The sequence below is a fragment of the Diprion similis genome, chromosome 2 (assembly GCF_021155765.1).
Source record: "Diprion similis isolate iyDipSimi1 chromosome 2, iyDipSimi1.1, whole genome shotgun sequence".
NCBI classification, from domain to species: domain Eukaryota; kingdom Metazoa; phylum Arthropoda; class Insecta; order Hymenoptera; family Diprionidae; genus Diprion; species Diprion similis.
Window position 1 is genome coordinate 1,895,095 of NC_060106.1, and position 17,413 is coordinate 1,912,507.

Consider the following 17,413-nt stretch of genomic DNA (forward strand, 5'->3'; position numbering starts at 1 on the left):
CTCTGTCTTCCCGCTGTATGGCCAGAAGGCTCATGCTCCAAGACAAGTCCAGTCCAACGAGAGAGAGAAAATTTTTTAGAGAGAGAAGCTGCACTCCTAGGCCCACCACGCATACTCATACCACGACACTAATGTCTTCTCAAACCCAACGCCCACTGTTGTGGATCCGATCATAGACTTATAGAGATAGACTGCGCGCTCCGTGCACCGAGTTGAAGCCCAACGTAGAAAGAGAGGGCAACAGCGGGAGTCCGACCTCTCACTTTAATCGACGACTTGGTGGGGGGAAGCAACGTGTCTCTAGTCCTATCTTGATAACTACCTCCCCGCTTGCCTTATTGCTCGCGGCGCTGCTCCGGCTGCTCCCCACTCTTTCTTCCGTGCAAGAGAGAGGTCGGACTCCCGCTGGTGCCTTCTCTTTCTACGTTAGGCTTCAACTCGGTGCACGAAGCGCGCAGTTTATCTCTATAAGTCTATGGATCCGATCTAATGCGATTTGATGCGATCCGAACGGAACGAGTTCGACCGGCTGCGCAAGCTTATTATGGAAGCAAGTAATGTTCATTCAGCGTATACTTATAATTATTGTCACCCTTGCGTTTACCTTACCTAGAAAATCTTCCTTGTCTTATACAAAGTTGATGCAACCGTATCGAACAATTGATCATCACATATGTTGCTTCCATAATAGTAATTTGAAAACAAATGCAGCGATTTTTTCATAAGCTGAGAACATCAGAGCAGCTGTCAGGACTGTCTGCAAAAGTTTTGCCTCCATTCCCTTGTATAAGCCGCTAATTCCATTTCTCCTAGAAGAAAGACAGAAAGGTACACGTAGCATTTAGACACATCAACTTATTCACACTGTATGTATACGTATTGCATGGTGATTCACATTACCCTGTTCGAGCTAACCTAACATAATGATTACTGTCGCGAAGTATAGTCTATTACCATAAATATACTTACTTCAGAATGTGAAGGAGAATTTGTAGAGTACCAGCTTGAGGCCATAAATCAGAATACGTGTGGCCGTGCTTGAAACAAAGAAGAAGACATTATTTTGTTAAATCAATTTTAAAATAAAAGAAGTTTGAAGACATCCAGGTTTGGTCTCAGAATTTGATGAAATCTAGGAATATCGTAAGGGACCATACCCGACAATGAAATCCCACAGTTTATATTTATTAAATACTTGCTTTGCCTACCCGTGAAAAATTTACAATTTTCTTATGAATTATTGATCACGTTATAATAGTTATAGTCAACGACAAAGCGACGGATTACGGATTGAAATATTCAATACACTAAACTGCAAGATTTCTCATCAACTATGTCAAATTGACAACTTTCGAGTACTATATTACACAAATATATATATAATTTTGGATAGAGAACTTAATGCTCTTTTATCTTTATTACTGCTTCTTACACGTTCATTCACTCACACTCCACATCATTCTATCTTTCAGCATGAATGGCATTGAAATGATGTGCAAATAATATCATTGATCATCCTCCCGGCGATCATTGAATTTAAATAACTGTAAGTGTACCAATTTTGAATCCTGAATTGACTTCTTCCGTCATTTTAGACCAATTGGCATCATATTGCACATTTATATACTATTATGTAAATAGGGCATGCCAGCTCATTTCAACCAGCCAATGAAATTTATGTCTCTAATTTTCCACGAAATTAGTATGTTTGATGGATTAATTGTTATTTAATGACTTATGTCTTAGCTCTAATGAGCTATGAGGCTGGGTGAAGTAAAAGCCACGACAAGACAAAAACGAGTGGTTTACACATATATTCCAAAGGACGATAAATAAAAATTAATAGACAAGATCTTTTCCCAATGAATAATAGTGCAAATAACAAACAAACTTTGCTCCAAAGATGCCAATTTCTTGTGACGTCAAATTATGTGATAATAACAAATATGTAAAAAATCAAAACATAAATAATGGCAAACAAGTGACGTTTTTCTCGTTATCAAAAAAACAGCAACTGTAAGTAAATATGAATATATAACCTCACTTTCGCGGGAATGAAAAATACAATAGGTTTTTGAGTTGATTTAATATTTTATGTAACCATTCTTTATGATACGGTATTATGTACGGATATACATCTTTATTAAAATTTGACATTATTGTTTACGTTTTTTAAATATAAGTACTTTTTTTGATGTTATGTATTGAAGATTAACTATTTAAATATATAATTTCGATACAATGTGTTTGGTTTGTTGCCATTTATTTCATTAATTTTGTCTTATACTAAATTCACATCACATTCATAGAAGAAATGTGTATGTAACGATGCTTACTTTATGTTCTGTATCCATGCAAACATATTTATAGGCTGCCAGATATGGAAGAAAATATGAGATCGTTCTGTAATAACAGCGTTGACTGAAGAATTCATTGCAAAAAATTTATTATGAGAAGTTTTAAGAATTCTTCCCTCAACCATAGTACACGTATGTATGTATCCCGGTTTAAAGGGAGCGCCAAAATCGTAGTGGGGGTACTTTACTTTTCCTCTGAGCCACCAGAGCGTGCTGAAAATCGAGTTACGCTTTTATACATTAGCTCTTATGGGACCTTCCACTCTATCCTATACTCTTTGATCATTCCTACGGAGTGGAGAATCTCCGCCAATTAAATAACGCCGTAAAACATCGTATTCTATCACGTAGATGAGCATACTGCCTTAACACCCAGTCGACTATCATGACGCCGACTCGGAAGTTTCTGAACTAAGAGCTGAGTAGAGGGAATTTTCGCTTCTCGGGTGACCTCTAATCAATGTGTTGCTGCCCATGCAATGGTTCCCCACCCGAGAGAATGGACCAGAAAATCCGGCGAGTGTGACACGGCTCAACGTATCGGTCGTAAGCTGCTGCAGCCTGGCGACAACGCGCACACTACTAGTGACCGATCTCGAGCAATCAGGAGCCTCACAAAAGACGAGCCAATCCGGTGGTGCGGTACCTACCGCAACTCTGGCTGCCGGACGAGGTCCTGCAAGACCGCAGCGACTTCACTTTTGATCAGAACAAGCTCCTGGCCAGTCAGTCAGTTTCTTTGTTCTTCAGTATTTTTTTTTTTTTTGTTGTTTGTCCTCTGTTCCTGAATCGACACTCCGTTTCTTTCTTTAGGTATATGAGCTTTTTGTTATCGCTCGAAACCCCGAGTTCTTGCTTTCATTTTTTTTTGTCGACCGCTTACGTCGACCAGTTTTACCTCCGGCACGAATTTTTAATCCTAGTATTAGTCATAAAGACCATGGTAACGAGCCTTTGTATTATATTATATTCCTCGTTTTGTTCCCGAACTTAAATATTGTTCAACCTGATCCCGCCTCGTGCAATTATCCTTCTCATTACGTCAGATTAAATTCTATGCCTCACCAGGGTGACTAATCCCTGTAGTCGATTCGCTGATGTCTTTTCCAGTGACCCTTACGACGCAAATTCACATTTTGTGAAATATTACGAAGTGGAGCTGCGTGCAGAACGCCGCCCGCGCAGCAGCGCCCGGTTTGAATACCACACGCACTTTTTTCCCCTGGTCCAAGTCTACTCACGTTGGAAAATTAATATCCCGCGGTAGATCAAAGAGGCCCGACACATTTGCACTCGCACGCGAGTAATAGTTATAATAATAGTAATGAAATAATAGTAACGTTCACTTGCGTAAATAATTCTTTCAAGTTATTAGTGGCTTTGTTCAGATTTTATAACTATCCTCGTTGTCGAATTCCTCCTTGTGTCTCGCGTCGAGGTCAGAAAAAAGTGACTAGCACCGCCCATATTTGTTTTATTTATGCTTGTATTATATTGAGTCACTTATCTTTAGCTCAGACATACTTTTCCATTTCCGATATTGTCTTCCATATTGCATTCGTTCTATTCGCGTTAGAGTGATTATTACTGAACCTCTAGTTCTGTTATGCTGTCTGATTCTCCTTGCGCGTTATTCGTAGTATTTAATAGCCAGTTCTGTCATATTGTCCGATTGTTTGTATGCATTATTTCTATTACTTGTTAGTCCGTTCTGTCACTGTCAAATTGTTACTAACCGATCATTCGTATATATTGAAGCAAAACAAAATAAAGGGTTTATCGCGTCAATAACTAATTGATCTAATAGGTTATGGGCCCAGATCACCCATACTGCGTAATAACTTTGTGAGAGGAGAGAGGTCGTGAACGCGAGGCGCGAGCGGTAGCCATCTTGCTGTGTGACGCATGCATACAAAGAGCGCGAACGCGTGTGAATAAAATCCGTTATGTCTCAAGAGATATCTGCACGGAACGTGAAGAAATTCGACGGGTCGAACTTCCAAGGTTGGAAATTTCAAATGACTATGTTATTTACCGCGAATGAAATAAAAGAAATCGTCACCGGCGAGCGTACAATGCCGGATGACTCAACGACGGCCGAGGCTAAAGCGTGGATTCGTGATAACGCAAAAGCAATGTTTCTGATATCGTCAGCACTAGCATACGTTCATATGGAACCGTTACTAGTGTGTGAAACGGCGAAAGACATGTGGGGAAACTTGTGTCGGATCCATGAACAAAAATCCGCAGCCAACAAACTGTTATTGTTACAAAAGTTCCACGAATACCGCGTGGGATCGAGTGATTCGATTGTTGCGCATATCTCAAAAGTACGGAATATGGCCGCGCAAATTGAAAACGTGGGTGAAAAAGTGTCAGAGTTAACAGTGATTGCGAAAATCTTAGGCAGTTTGTCGCCAAAATACAGCACGTTACAGACCGCGTGGGATAGCGTGGATCCGGCGCGCCAGACCCTCGATAATCTCGAGGAAAGATTAATCCGTGAGGAAATGAGATTGGGTGCTGGAAGTGAGGAAAGTGCGAGTGCGTTTGCCGCAACGAAAAGTGACAAGAAAAATCGTGGCAATAACAAAGTGAAAACAAATAAAGACAAAAGAAACATAGAATGTTTCAAGTGCCACCGAATGGGACATTTTGCGTATGAATGCCCAAAGAAAAAAAATCAGAAGAGCGGGGATAGTGAGGAGTCACGTGACTGTGCTTTCGTGGTTGAGGAGAGTGTGTCGGGTCAGTCGAATGTGAGCCAGCAGCAGGCGTTACTCGCAGTCGACCCAAGCGATGTCTGGCTTACCGACAGCGGAGCCTCAAGACACATGACATACCGACGAGATTGGATCACGGATTTTCAACCAATCAAAGATGGCAGAACAGTATCCCTCGGTGATGGTAAAGAGTGCAACATTGCCGGCGAAGGTACAGTGTTGGTTCAAAAGTTCACAGATGGCCTGTGGAGTAATGCGCGAATCGAAAATGTGTTTTATGTTCCCGGTTTGCAAAAGAACTTATTTTCTGTCGGTGTTTGTACAAGAAAAGGGTTCGAAGTGTTTTTTACAAATGATAGTGTAAACTTAATTCGCGAAGGAAGTGTAGTCGCGTCAGGTGTCAGACAGGCGAACGATATTTATCGAATGCTTTTCCGCGTTGTGAAAACTCGTGCCGAGGAAGCGAATGTATCAGCATACAATTTGCGTGTATGGCATGAAAGACTCGGTCATGTAGACAAACGTGCAATTCGCGAGCTCGTAACAAAGGGGCTCGTTCACGGAGTAACAATGACAGAGACAAGTGATTTCGTGTGTGAAATGTGTCATCTTGGAAAGGCACATCGGCAGCCATTCAACAAAAAACGCGAAAAAGTGTCGACGAAACCGGGCGAGGTTATACACACCGATGTGTGCGGACCGATGTCCGTTGAATCAACGGGCGGTGCAAAATTTTTCGTGACGTTTAAAGACGACGCGACGGCATATCGACACGTGTTTTTCTTGCGTCACAAGTCTGACGTGTTCGAGAAATTCAAAATTTTTGAGAAACAAGTGTCAAATAAGTTTGGACGTTCTATCAAAATCCTGCGATCGGATAATGGCCGCGAGTTCTGTAACAGACAAATGGAAGATTATCTCAACTCTCGCGGGATAAAAAAGGAGAATACTGCTCCATACACTCCTCAGCAGAATGCGAAGGCTGAGAGAGATAATCGGACCATCGTCGAAAATGCGCGGACAATGTTACACTCAAAATCTCTCCCACTGAGCTTGTGGGCAGAAGCAGTTAATACGGCAATTTACGTACTGAATCGAACCGTATCATCTGGTGGTAATGCGACGCCGTACGAAATGTGGGTGGGGAGAAAACCCACCATGAGTCATCTCAGGATCTTCGGGTCTGTCGCGTTTGTGCATGTGCCCAAGCAGTTCACCAAGAAATTTGATTTACGTGGACGAAAAATGTTTCTTGTGGGCTACGAAGGTGAATCGACAAATTACAGAGTATATGACCCAGTGTCAAAACGAGTAAGTGTCACGCGTGATGCAACATTCCATGAACGAGTCGGTAAAGTAGAAGTACCCAGTGAGGAAGAGCACAACGAGTCAGTAGTGTTCCCAAAGGTGAAAAACGAAGTTGAAGAAGAGAATCGAGAAGAAGTTCAGCAACAAGAAATCCGGAACGAACCTGATGATCAAATTCAAGACAATCTGCAACAGCAAAACGTAGTTGCTTGCGAAGGAAGAGTCTTGCGGGATCGTGCAACAATACGTCCCCCGGTAAGGTATGACGTAGACGTGGCAGAATACATAACGCCAAACACCTACAAAGAAGCTACTCAAAGCATCGATGCCGCGCAGTGGGCACGTGCTATTGAAGAAGAGCTACGAGCACACGAGACTAACAACACATGGTCTATTGTAGAGAAAACTCCGAACATGAAAACAATAGATTCCAAGTGGGTATTTAAAATCAAGTACGATCCTAACAAAAAAACCCAGCGCTTTAAAGCGAGGTTGTGTGCTCACGGTTTCATGCAAATAGAAGGAACCGACTATTCAGAAACTTTCGCACCTGTCGTGCGATATGACTCGTTACGAGTACTCCTGGCAACGGCAACCGAGAAGGACCTAGAGTTACTCCAATTTGATGTGCAAACGGCCTTCCTCTCTGGCAAGCTCGAAGAAGACATCTTTATGGAGGTACCGGAGGGGCTCAAGATTGAAGAAAGTGCGTCGAAAAGTGTCACGTGTAAACTGAACAAATCTCTCTATGGTTTAAAGCAGGCGCCGAGGTGCTGGAACCAAAGATTTTTGCAATTTTTAGATAAATATGATTTTGTGTGTAGTGAAGCTGACCCGTGCATTTTTACAGGACAATTAAATAGTGAAACGGTTTATTTAGCCCTGTTTGTAGATGACGGTTTAGTTGCGGCAAAATCTGAGATAACGTTAAAACTTATAGCTAGTCATTTAGACAACGAGTTTGAGATTAAAATTGGTGACGCGAGTTCTTTCGTCGGGTTGCAACTCGAACGGAACAGAGCCAGTAAAACACTAGTCATTCACCAAAGAAGTTACACGGAGAAAACAATTGAAAAATTTGGCATGCGCGACGCGAAACCGGTAAATGTACCGGCTGATCCTCATGTAACACTTTTCCCCGTGGACGAAAACGAAAAACAGTCAAATAACGTACCGTACCGTGAAGCGGTCGGATCTTTAGTTTTTCTAGCCGCTGTGTCCCGTCCGGACATAGCGTATGCCGTCAATTCCGTTAGCAAATTTCTCAATAATCACAATATCGAGCATTGGCGAGCAGTTAGACGTATTTTTGGATATTTAAAGGGTACCATAGACTACGGGCTAAAGTACGAAAGCGGCGGTAGCGAAAAACATCTGATCGGTTTTTCCGATGCAGACTATGCGAGTGATATCGAAACACGAAGATCGACTACGGGATATATCTTTTGCCTATCAAATGGTCCAGTGTCTTGGTCCTCGCAAAGGCAAAAATTAGTGGTACTTAGTACGACTGAGTCCGAGTACGTGGCAGCCGCCACAGCCACAAAAGAAGCCATATGGCTACGAAAGTTTTTAAAGAACATTAGCTATCCGTGTGAAAGAGAAACAACGTTATTCGTAGATAACCAAAGCGCGATCCGCTTGGTGAAAAATCCCGCTTTCCACAAGCGGACCAAGCATATAGATATAAGATACCACTATATCCGTGAGAAATACGAGAATAAAGATATAGTGGTAAAATATATTCCGTCCGAGCTGCAGCGTGCAGATATACTAACCAAAGCATTGCCGAGAGATCGACTTCGTCAGCTGTGTGAGCTGATTAACATAACGACAATAGATTAGACGCTCAAACGGCGGTAGTATTGAAGCAAAACAAAATAAAGGGTTTATCGCGTCAATAACTAATTGATCTAATAGTATATGTTATTTCTATTATTTGAACATCACGTCTGTGACTGTATGTTTATTCTTAGGTGCAGTTCTATTATTTTACAATTAGTTCTGATAGGTTAATCGTTCATGTTCTGTGTCACCCCTATTATTCAATGATCCGCCTAAAATACTGTTTGTTCATCCGAGGCTTTGTACAGAGAGGAATAATCTGTGATCGTTTTTACCACCTTTCACTAAATTGAATATTTTTCATTCACCTGAATTCAGCAATTGAAAGAGTGTGGCTCAATATTCCTCTAACCGGCCCATGTTCCCCTTCTTTTTGTTCTTTTCTGCCTCCTATTCCTATCCCACCGTACATTGTACCTGGTACCCAAGATTCTTTCTTTTAATTCAGTATTTGCACTAGATTAAGAGTACATTCCGACTGTTCGCCCATCGCGGCTGACTCATCTTATTTGTAGACGCGTTCCTGCTGCCCGTACGAGTTCCCCAGAGGGTAAGTAAAGGTTTGCCGGTCACAACCTATGGGACAAATGCTACACAATTACTAATCAAAGCTTTGATCTCACTGATTGTGAGTTTAGGAAACAGCTCGTCCCAACCTGTAGAAGATATTTATAGAGCCGCGATTTGAAAATTCAAGGAGATGGCGCATTTGTGACCTGCGATAGAAGACTGTTCCAGAAGCAAATCGTCGATGGCGCAAAACAATTTTATGTTGTGTTATGACCAATAAAACAGCTAGCGCGAGGTCGTACATGGAGACTGCTAAGTTAGATGAATGCCAAGCGCTATGACTCAATTCGAGGAATCGATCAGTCAAATATTTCGGCGTGGACGTCGCAAGAATTGAATATGAAGCTGAACGTAGAAAATATAGCTGACGATCAACGATCCAAAGCCTCTTGAGCTTGCTATAAAAAAGTGTGATGTGAGCATCCCTCCTCAAAGATGTAGATAAATCTAATACCACTGTTTACAAACTTGTGCAGCTTGCGATTCAAGTATTCAGCGGCACCATGATAGACTAACAATAAGCTGCAGTAGTCGATATGAGGTAGGACCAGAGCTGGACCAGCATAGCCTTGACCTGAGGGGAAAGGATAGCACATTGATGCTTAAGCCTATGAAGCGTAGCATGGACCTTTTTCGAAACTTTAGCAACATGCGCGTTCCAACTTAAATCTGCAGATATGTGAACTAGATTTCGGGCCATGTTAACACGGGGCACTAGCATGTTGTTGATGATAACTGGGAAGGGAGGCCTGCTGCGTTAACTGATATACATATGAAGAGCGACCTAAAATATTAGCCTTTGTTTTATTAATCCTCCGTGTGTACACTGGGTCTTTAAAGGCACAGTCAAATTTTCAAGCTCATATCTTCCGCTTGCAAATTTAATTTTTATTAACAACGGTTTTAAAATTTTTACTTTCGCAACTCCTGGGCTATATAGTAAATACTTCAAGAACTAATCCACATTTTTTTTAGATTTTTTGTCTGTCTAAAACATTTTGAAAACCCAACTGTTTCCTAAAAGACGCAGTGTACACAACGCATCTCTAAAAATATAGTGTACATACGGAGGGTTAACATTCATCTGTAAGCCATTGAGTCTGCATCGTGATTTAGTTTGGTAATGGCATCGCCGATATTATTGGGAAGGGTATGTAGATGTATTTGTAAATTATCAACAAACATTACATGTTGGTGTGCGCTAACCCCAGTTCACCATCGTTAATAAATATCTGAAAAAGCAGTGGTGTTATGTTGTAGTATTACCGGAACGAAGATACTTCTGTAAATATGGCCCTCAATTCATGAAACCGGACCAACTACAGCTGAGCAAAGTCTTCCACGGTTTTCCTTGTATATATATATATATATATTTATCCTTTGTTGACGTTTGACCTCAAATAACTTTTGAAGGAGTAGATTTATCGTAAAATGACAAAAGACCTTTTTTGTAGAACGTTCAATTCCCTACAAAATCATGTTTATGGATTTTCTGTAGGACGCGTCGTTATCTAGTTATAACAATCGCAAGGAGCAAGAACCATTTTTGCCATGTTATTCTTATGGAAAATCGAAAAGCGCGATGCGCCGCCCGTTAATATTAATATTAAAATTCCAAATTTTAACTGGAGTCTTCATATATCTGAATGAAACTTTCAAGCTTGTTTCCAAAAAAAAATTTTTTTTTGACACACCCTAATATATATATAATAATAATATATATATATATATATATATATATATATATATATATATATATATATATATATATATATATATATATATATATATATTGTTACAAAGGGTCAAATCACCCGTTTTACCCCCTTTTCTAATGATCTAGTAGTCGGCATGTAACGCAAGAAAACTAAGCCTTCTTATGTCATCAAATGAATAGGGTTGCTGCGTCAACCGCTATTATTGTAAAAACAGTTCTGTTTCAGACTTAAAACGAGAAACACATATTGCCATTAAAGCAATTTTCCTCCAAATATTTTACATAACGCCTTTTATTGATTCCGTTAACTAAGCTCACGTACCCACATTTTATTTGAAACGCGAGTCCGTTTCAATATATTAGGGTGGTTTTTTTTTTTGAAGTTTTTTTGCGTACCTTCGAAAACGTTAGTTTGGCGCCTCAAACGAAGCCTCGTGCAAGCGGAGCACGGTGGCTCAAGTTTAAAAGGTGACGCATCCGGTTTGAATTTTTCCCATTTGAGTAACACATGATGAGGGCTACGCAAACACTCTAACCGGGATATCTCGGAAACTATGCAAGTTACAGAGCCGTTTTTTTTTTATTTTGTAGGTAATAAAATTTCCTATAAAAAAGGTCTATACTACTATACTCCTAAGTATGCATCTTGTACTCGATACGAACGTTTGAAGTTGAGTTCATTGAATAAATGAATAAACATGTTTGTTACCGCGTAAATTTTGATTTCATGAAATATTAAATTATCCACACACTATATCTCTCCATTTTTTCTCTATCTCTTATCACACACTATATAGTTTAAAATAAAAATTGAGACAATTTTTCAATAGTAGAATTTTTCCATTTTAGCTGACAGAAACTTTTGTAATTAATTTGAGTTCCACCATTTTAAAACGTAGTGAAACACACTAGAAGTAGGCTGCTGGAGAATAATCCTTTTTTTACCTGAATGAAATGTACAATGTATTGCTCGTAAAGGAAAATTTGAATTTTCGCGCAATGCATCACGCGCGGTGGCTGTCGAAAGCCATTTATTGCCTAAAAATCTTTATGTTTAAAAAACAGTTCAAATTAAGTGCTCACGAACTCCGCGAACTACGGCACATTTGTATTTTCATCGTGAGATATTACATCGTATCGTGGTTCACTGCACCGAATGCCATTCAAGCTCCTCATTATGACCTGAATTTGATTAAAAAATTGTGTCAATATCGCGATTTGAACCCGAAAATGTCAGACGTGGCTTGCGGTAAGCTGAGGAACCATTTGTGGTATTTATCGGAGGAATTAGTTTCATTATCTCTTTTTGACAATAATGTATCGATAGATGTTAAACGAAAGATGCTACATGCTATCAAACATCGAGAAAGTAATCCGATGAACCGTAATCGTGTTCAGTTAAAAAAAACTTCGCTTCGAGTCACTCTGTTCTCAAGATGTGAGTAATTTTGCTAGCAAACGATCATTGTTTTTATTCGAACACTTCGAATTGCCATGCGACTTTATTCAGATTGATCCCGAATTGTGGGAAGGAAACGAGTCGTACCAAGTTTGGTCATCATTTTTGAAAAAATTGAAAGTCGTTAATGACATTGCGGAGAGAGGAGTCGCGCTGGTCCAAGAGTACAACGCTATATTAACTAAAGATGAGGAACAAAAGCAGTTCGTCATGCAAGTCGTTTACAATCACCGCAAAAAATTTCCGGATTGTAATAAAAAAACTTTCTATGAATAAGCTCTAGAGCAATTGAAAATTATAAACTTGTTTCTACAATTTTCATTTCAAACGATATATTGTAAGCAGTAGAAGATGTATAGATAATCGTAACACGTATTGTATGAATAATTGAAATTTTCATGTAATATTTTGCGTGACATAATTTGAATACAGATGAAATAAAAATTGACCAGCCGGGAACATTCATTTATTCAATGAACTCAACTTCAAACGTTCGTATCGAGTACAAGATGCATATTTAGGAGTATAGTAGTATGGACCTTTTTTATAGGAAATTTTATTACCTACAAAATAAAAAAAAAACGGCTCTGTGACTTGCATAGTTTCCGAGATATCCCGGTTAGAGTGTTTGCGTAGCCCTCATCCTGTGTTAATCAAATGGGAAAAATTCAAACCGGATGCGTCACCTTTTAAACTTGAGCCACCGTGCTCCGCTAGCACGAGGCTTCGTTTGAGGCGCCAAACTATCGTTTTCGGAGGTACGCAAAAAAACTTCAAAAAAAAAAAAAAACCACCCTATTATATATATAATAAGTTATCTTTTATTCTTGTTATATTCACATTTTCCTGTTGAAAAAGTGCAATCTAATTGTAAAAGAATTACGATGTACCCTGTCAAAAAGGGCACCTTAGTGCTGCTTGTAGGTATAAAAAATGCAGAAATCAATACATGCATTACAAAAAATATGGTGTGTACCAAGGGTTGACTGGGCTTTTTGACTGCGTGTGGTTGCAATACTCGTCTTTGGCTCGCGGACGCATTTATCTTCAGCTTGCAGACACACTCACCCCCGACTCGTACTGCAAACTCCACACCAGGTCTAAAAAAGCCCATTTTACGCCCTTGGTACACAATATACTTTTATTAGCCCAAATATTAGGCGTTCCATAGAAACAGACTCTGTGAAACCGAAAACGTAAGATTATCTTTCTGTAGAATTGAACTCCATACCACGATCTCTATAGAAACAAATACTGTAGAAACGGTCCTCTTTATCTTCGAGAGTTAAAATAAGTTATGCTTCACTTTCTGTAAAGATAAACTCTGCAAAAATGAACTCTGTAAAATCGAATTCTGTGAAAATTATACTCTCTCATCTTCTACATTATTTTTTGTTCGCGAATCAACAGCTGATATTCATAAAATTATCTTTTTTTCGCTAACACTACGATATACTAATTTTGGAAAAAAATCGTTAACATAAGGTTTGTTGGCAGGTTCAGATAAAGGCAGTAGTCATCTATGAATACAGTTGACTGATTGAAAAATGTATTCATTAAATTTTTAATATTATTCAAAATTAATGTATGTATTGAAAGTTGAGTTACCCTTAATTTGGTTTGAGCCAGTTGTAATGGATAAGTCACAATAGTCGCAACGGTTTTTGCAATGGCTCCAATTACGAAGAACACAACAGCTGGTGGAGGTACCGTGCCGAAATTTTTCGCTATTCGTCTCTTAATAGCCTCGTAGGTCATGAATTGAATGGCGGGATTCGAGACCAAAAGTAAGCTCGGTAACGTCCCAGACCACAGCTTCTGGATACCTTCGGTTTTCCAGATGTAGATGAGACCCTCTAAGACCCAAAATAAATGTTATTTCCCATTGGATTATTTCGTTGCTTTGTCAGATTAGAGAACATTGTATTATTAAATTAACACGCCTTGAAAAACAGAAATATAGGGGGGGGGGGGGGGGTGTGTTGGCGAGTGCGGTGGTTAATTCAGTGCAAATGCTGACTTTGAAAGAAGCGAAACTGTGATTGTAACGGTAGATAGCCTGTCGGACTCCGGATGTATTCACCGACCAATAAAAGGGGAGAGGCTTACGCAATACCAACTCGTTTTAAACGATTCAGTTCAGGCAGTATTAGTATTGTGGACTGATCTTTGCCATTAACTATTTCCTCGAACTGTGTAGGTATGTACGAACACAGCAAAATTAATCATCCATTTTGATCAAAAATGAGACATGGTACATTCAAATATACAATTCGACTGCGCATTTTATGTAGGACATGAAAACGGTTTCTGTTGTGTAAAGCAAATTCCCTCGTTAAACGGCTCTAGTCCATTTTGCTCCCGTCGCGAAATACCTATAAAACGTGTATGGTTAGAGGAATTAATCATTAGGCTTGGGTTCGTCAACCCTATCCTATTAAACCATATCCTTCTACTCTTAATATTTTTCGAAAAACTTGAATAAATATAGAAAAAAGACAATTACGCGGTATCACAACATTCACATTACTTACAGTTCCAGAAGCGTTACTTATACTTACAGGTGAAATGTAGCCTTATTTTCTAATTAAACCTCACATTGATTTTTGGATTTTGAGAAAGATCTGTTTTTGCAATTAGGCGCAATATAATTAGGCATGTTGTATTATTCTGCATTCTTATCCACTATCGATTACCTTCTGACCTAACCTATACAATAATAACAAGTAACAGCACGTGCGTATGTATCGGTGGCATACGTATATCTATTTAGCTCATCAAGATGGCTGTCGGCACTGATTCTTCTTCAGTTTTTCGGCGCAGCCCCGCAGAGGGTGACTCCATTCATAAGTCCGTGATTTGGAGCGTCGCCCGACGCTGCCAGGTCTACCGCTTTAATGGTAGATCTACCGTTTTTGGATTCAATCTACCCCTCTGCCGTTATTTCGTGAATTCTACAGTCTTTTACCAGTTTCATCGAAATAATTTTTTTTTTTTTCATTTCTGCCGGGTGAAATATACGTAAATATATTTACGCTGTGAGCGTCGTTGCAAGCAACTATAATTATTTCATGATCGGTAATTAGTACATAGTCTATGGCTAAATGCTTGAGCTTTCAATACAACGAGGTATTCTCGTGTCAATCCGCTGTTGTCTTGTTGACCAATGAACTTGTTTTACAATGAATACACGGGTATGTAAGTTATTCACACCTAACGCTTATATTTACGGTAGGTTAAGAACTTGGCCTGAAATGATCAACATAACACCGTTCATTTCAGAATGCATAATTGTCTCAGAATCTCAAAACAGTGATGATTCCGAAAATACGCCACCAAACAAAACATATAAACGCCACGGTAAACAATCAAAAATACAACTCGGTGTGGGAACATGCCGCTGATTTCAAGGGTGGATCAAAGCACATCCTGAGGACATTGTTAAGAATAATATAAGACTGATGTTTTCATGTCTGACCGTAGAATTCACACTTTCAAATATTGGAGCCAGCGGCCATCTGCAATTTTAGATAATCGATACTAGTCTATAGAATAATCGATATAGTTTTAACCTGTTCAATATATAATCTATCTCTTCCATCTTGAACTCGATCAGTACGCCTGTAAACACTATGCAAATTGTGATCGAATAAAAATCTTCTGCATCCACAAGTTAACGAGTTAAAAACTTATTCATAACAACAGGTTATGGGCCCAGAACCTGTATCGCAGAAATATTTTCGGAATAAGGAAGTTTTAACAAGCAAAGACTTTGATCAAGACAAACGATTCATTTTGGGGTTGGTTCAGCCTCGTGCAAAAGTGCAGGTAATTCAAAATGGAACCAAAGGAATAAAAATCACAAAGTTGATCGATGCGAAGAGCTAGGGACAGTGAAAATTTCAGGTGTCAGTTTTGCTTAGAGACAAAGATGCCTTTAAGGTAGTGAATGGCGACTTGAAGAGACCTGTTCCAGATCCCGAGCCAACAGTAGTGCAGCGTCAATAGATGAGTGGCTGACTGAAGGCATATAACACCGCACAATAGATTATTGCTACAGGGGTGGTAGATTCTCTACTGATACGCATCATGAACTGCGGTAACGCCAAGGACATGTGGCTGACGCTGCACAGCCTCTTTGAGCAAAAGTCGGAGACCAGCACCCACATACTCCAACAAAAGTGGTACCAGCTGAACAAGGCCCTGAAGGACAGCATGGTAACTCACATTGCGAAGCTCAAGGATCTGGCGCGTCGTCTGCAAGCTTTGGGTGAACCAATAGCAGACTCCGTGGTTGTGACTAAAATTTTAATGACCTTGCCTCCAGTCTATAACCACTTCATAACGGTCTAGGAGTCCAGTTCCCGCGCCGACAGAATGTTGCCGAACTTAATCGAAAGACTTTTTGCCGAAGAGACGCAATTCTGAACCCTGGAACATGGCTTGTCAGAAGCTTTGGGCATGCTGAAGGTATCATCGTCCAAGAAGAATGGAAACCGAAGAGGAAAGAAGAATGCAAAATCTTGTAAGGACGCAGTCTCTTCAAAAAAAGGTAACGAAGACATTTGCTTCAATTGCCAGAAGCCTGGACATTGGGTACATGGATGTTGAGCAGAGAAGGTAGAAGCAACGAGCCACGATAGGAAGGCCAAAGGTCATGCAATGATAGCGCAGGCAGCCCTGTATCTGAATAACTCACAGAGTCGAACCGAGGATTGGTACTTAGATTCAGGTGCCACGCATTACATAACGAATCAAGAAAAACCGTTTTTAATCAAATATTTTTACAAATTATTCTCACACATTTTGAGCCCAGTCCCATGAGATTTGATGGTCAAATGACGAAATGGTAGCTGATCTGGTTTTCGATTACGAAAAACACCGAAATCTCATTTGGGCGACATTTGTTATCGACCTTTCGTGCATGCCGGTAATTTTTTACCGACATTACATACATAAATTACCGGCATGCGCGTAATGTCGGTAACAAATGTCGTCAAAATGAGATTTCGGTGTTTTTCGTAATCGAAAACCAGATCAGCTACCATTTCGTCATTTCACCATCAAATCTCATGGGACTGGGCTCAAAATGTGTGTTTTATCACCGCCGAGTGGCATCATACCGGATAGTTCGATCCATTCAGTGCAACTGTGAAAATTTGGCCAATTTCTGTGGGTGGTAACCAATCTATGAAAATTTTTTCCAAATTTTGGAAAAGTAAAAAGACGCTCCACTTTTTGCCAAAATAAGGCATTAACTGCCCAAGTTTCACTCTGATCGCTTGAGCGGTATAGGAGTTTTGCATCCCCGCATTGTCGAGGTGTACAATGTGTCTTTATAAGCACCTTAAGGTTGACTTGACGCGTGCGCAAGATTCTCTCTTTCTGTTAGAAATTCCGTTACCGGTCGTGATTTAATATTAAGACTCTTTGT

General features: G+C 39.9%; 1 protein-coding gene across 2 annotated transcripts in view; it reads right to left on the minus strand.

Annotated features, from left to right (window-relative positions):
- Positions 1 to 665: 665 nt before the first annotated feature.
- LOC124415845 (peroxisomal membrane protein PMP34) overlaps positions 666 to 17,413 on the minus strand; it is a 57,007-nt gene continuing 40,259 nt past the window's right edge. Inside the window, exons 6-8 of one of the 2 annotated variants that reach the window (XM_046896520.1) lie at positions 13,588 to 13,835; positions 970 to 1,037; positions 666 to 809 (exon numbers count right to left, since the gene is read on the minus strand). In XM_046896520.1, the coding sequence (XP_046752476.1) occupies positions 668 to 809; positions 970 to 1,037; positions 13,588 to 13,835 (458 nt within the window). In that variant the 3' untranslated portion in view covers positions 666 to 667. Of the gene's footprint in view, positions 810 to 969; positions 1,038 to 13,492; positions 13,529 to 13,568; positions 13,836 to 17,413 lie in introns of those variants that run through there. The other variant, XM_046896521.1, reaches the window with a different exon arrangement.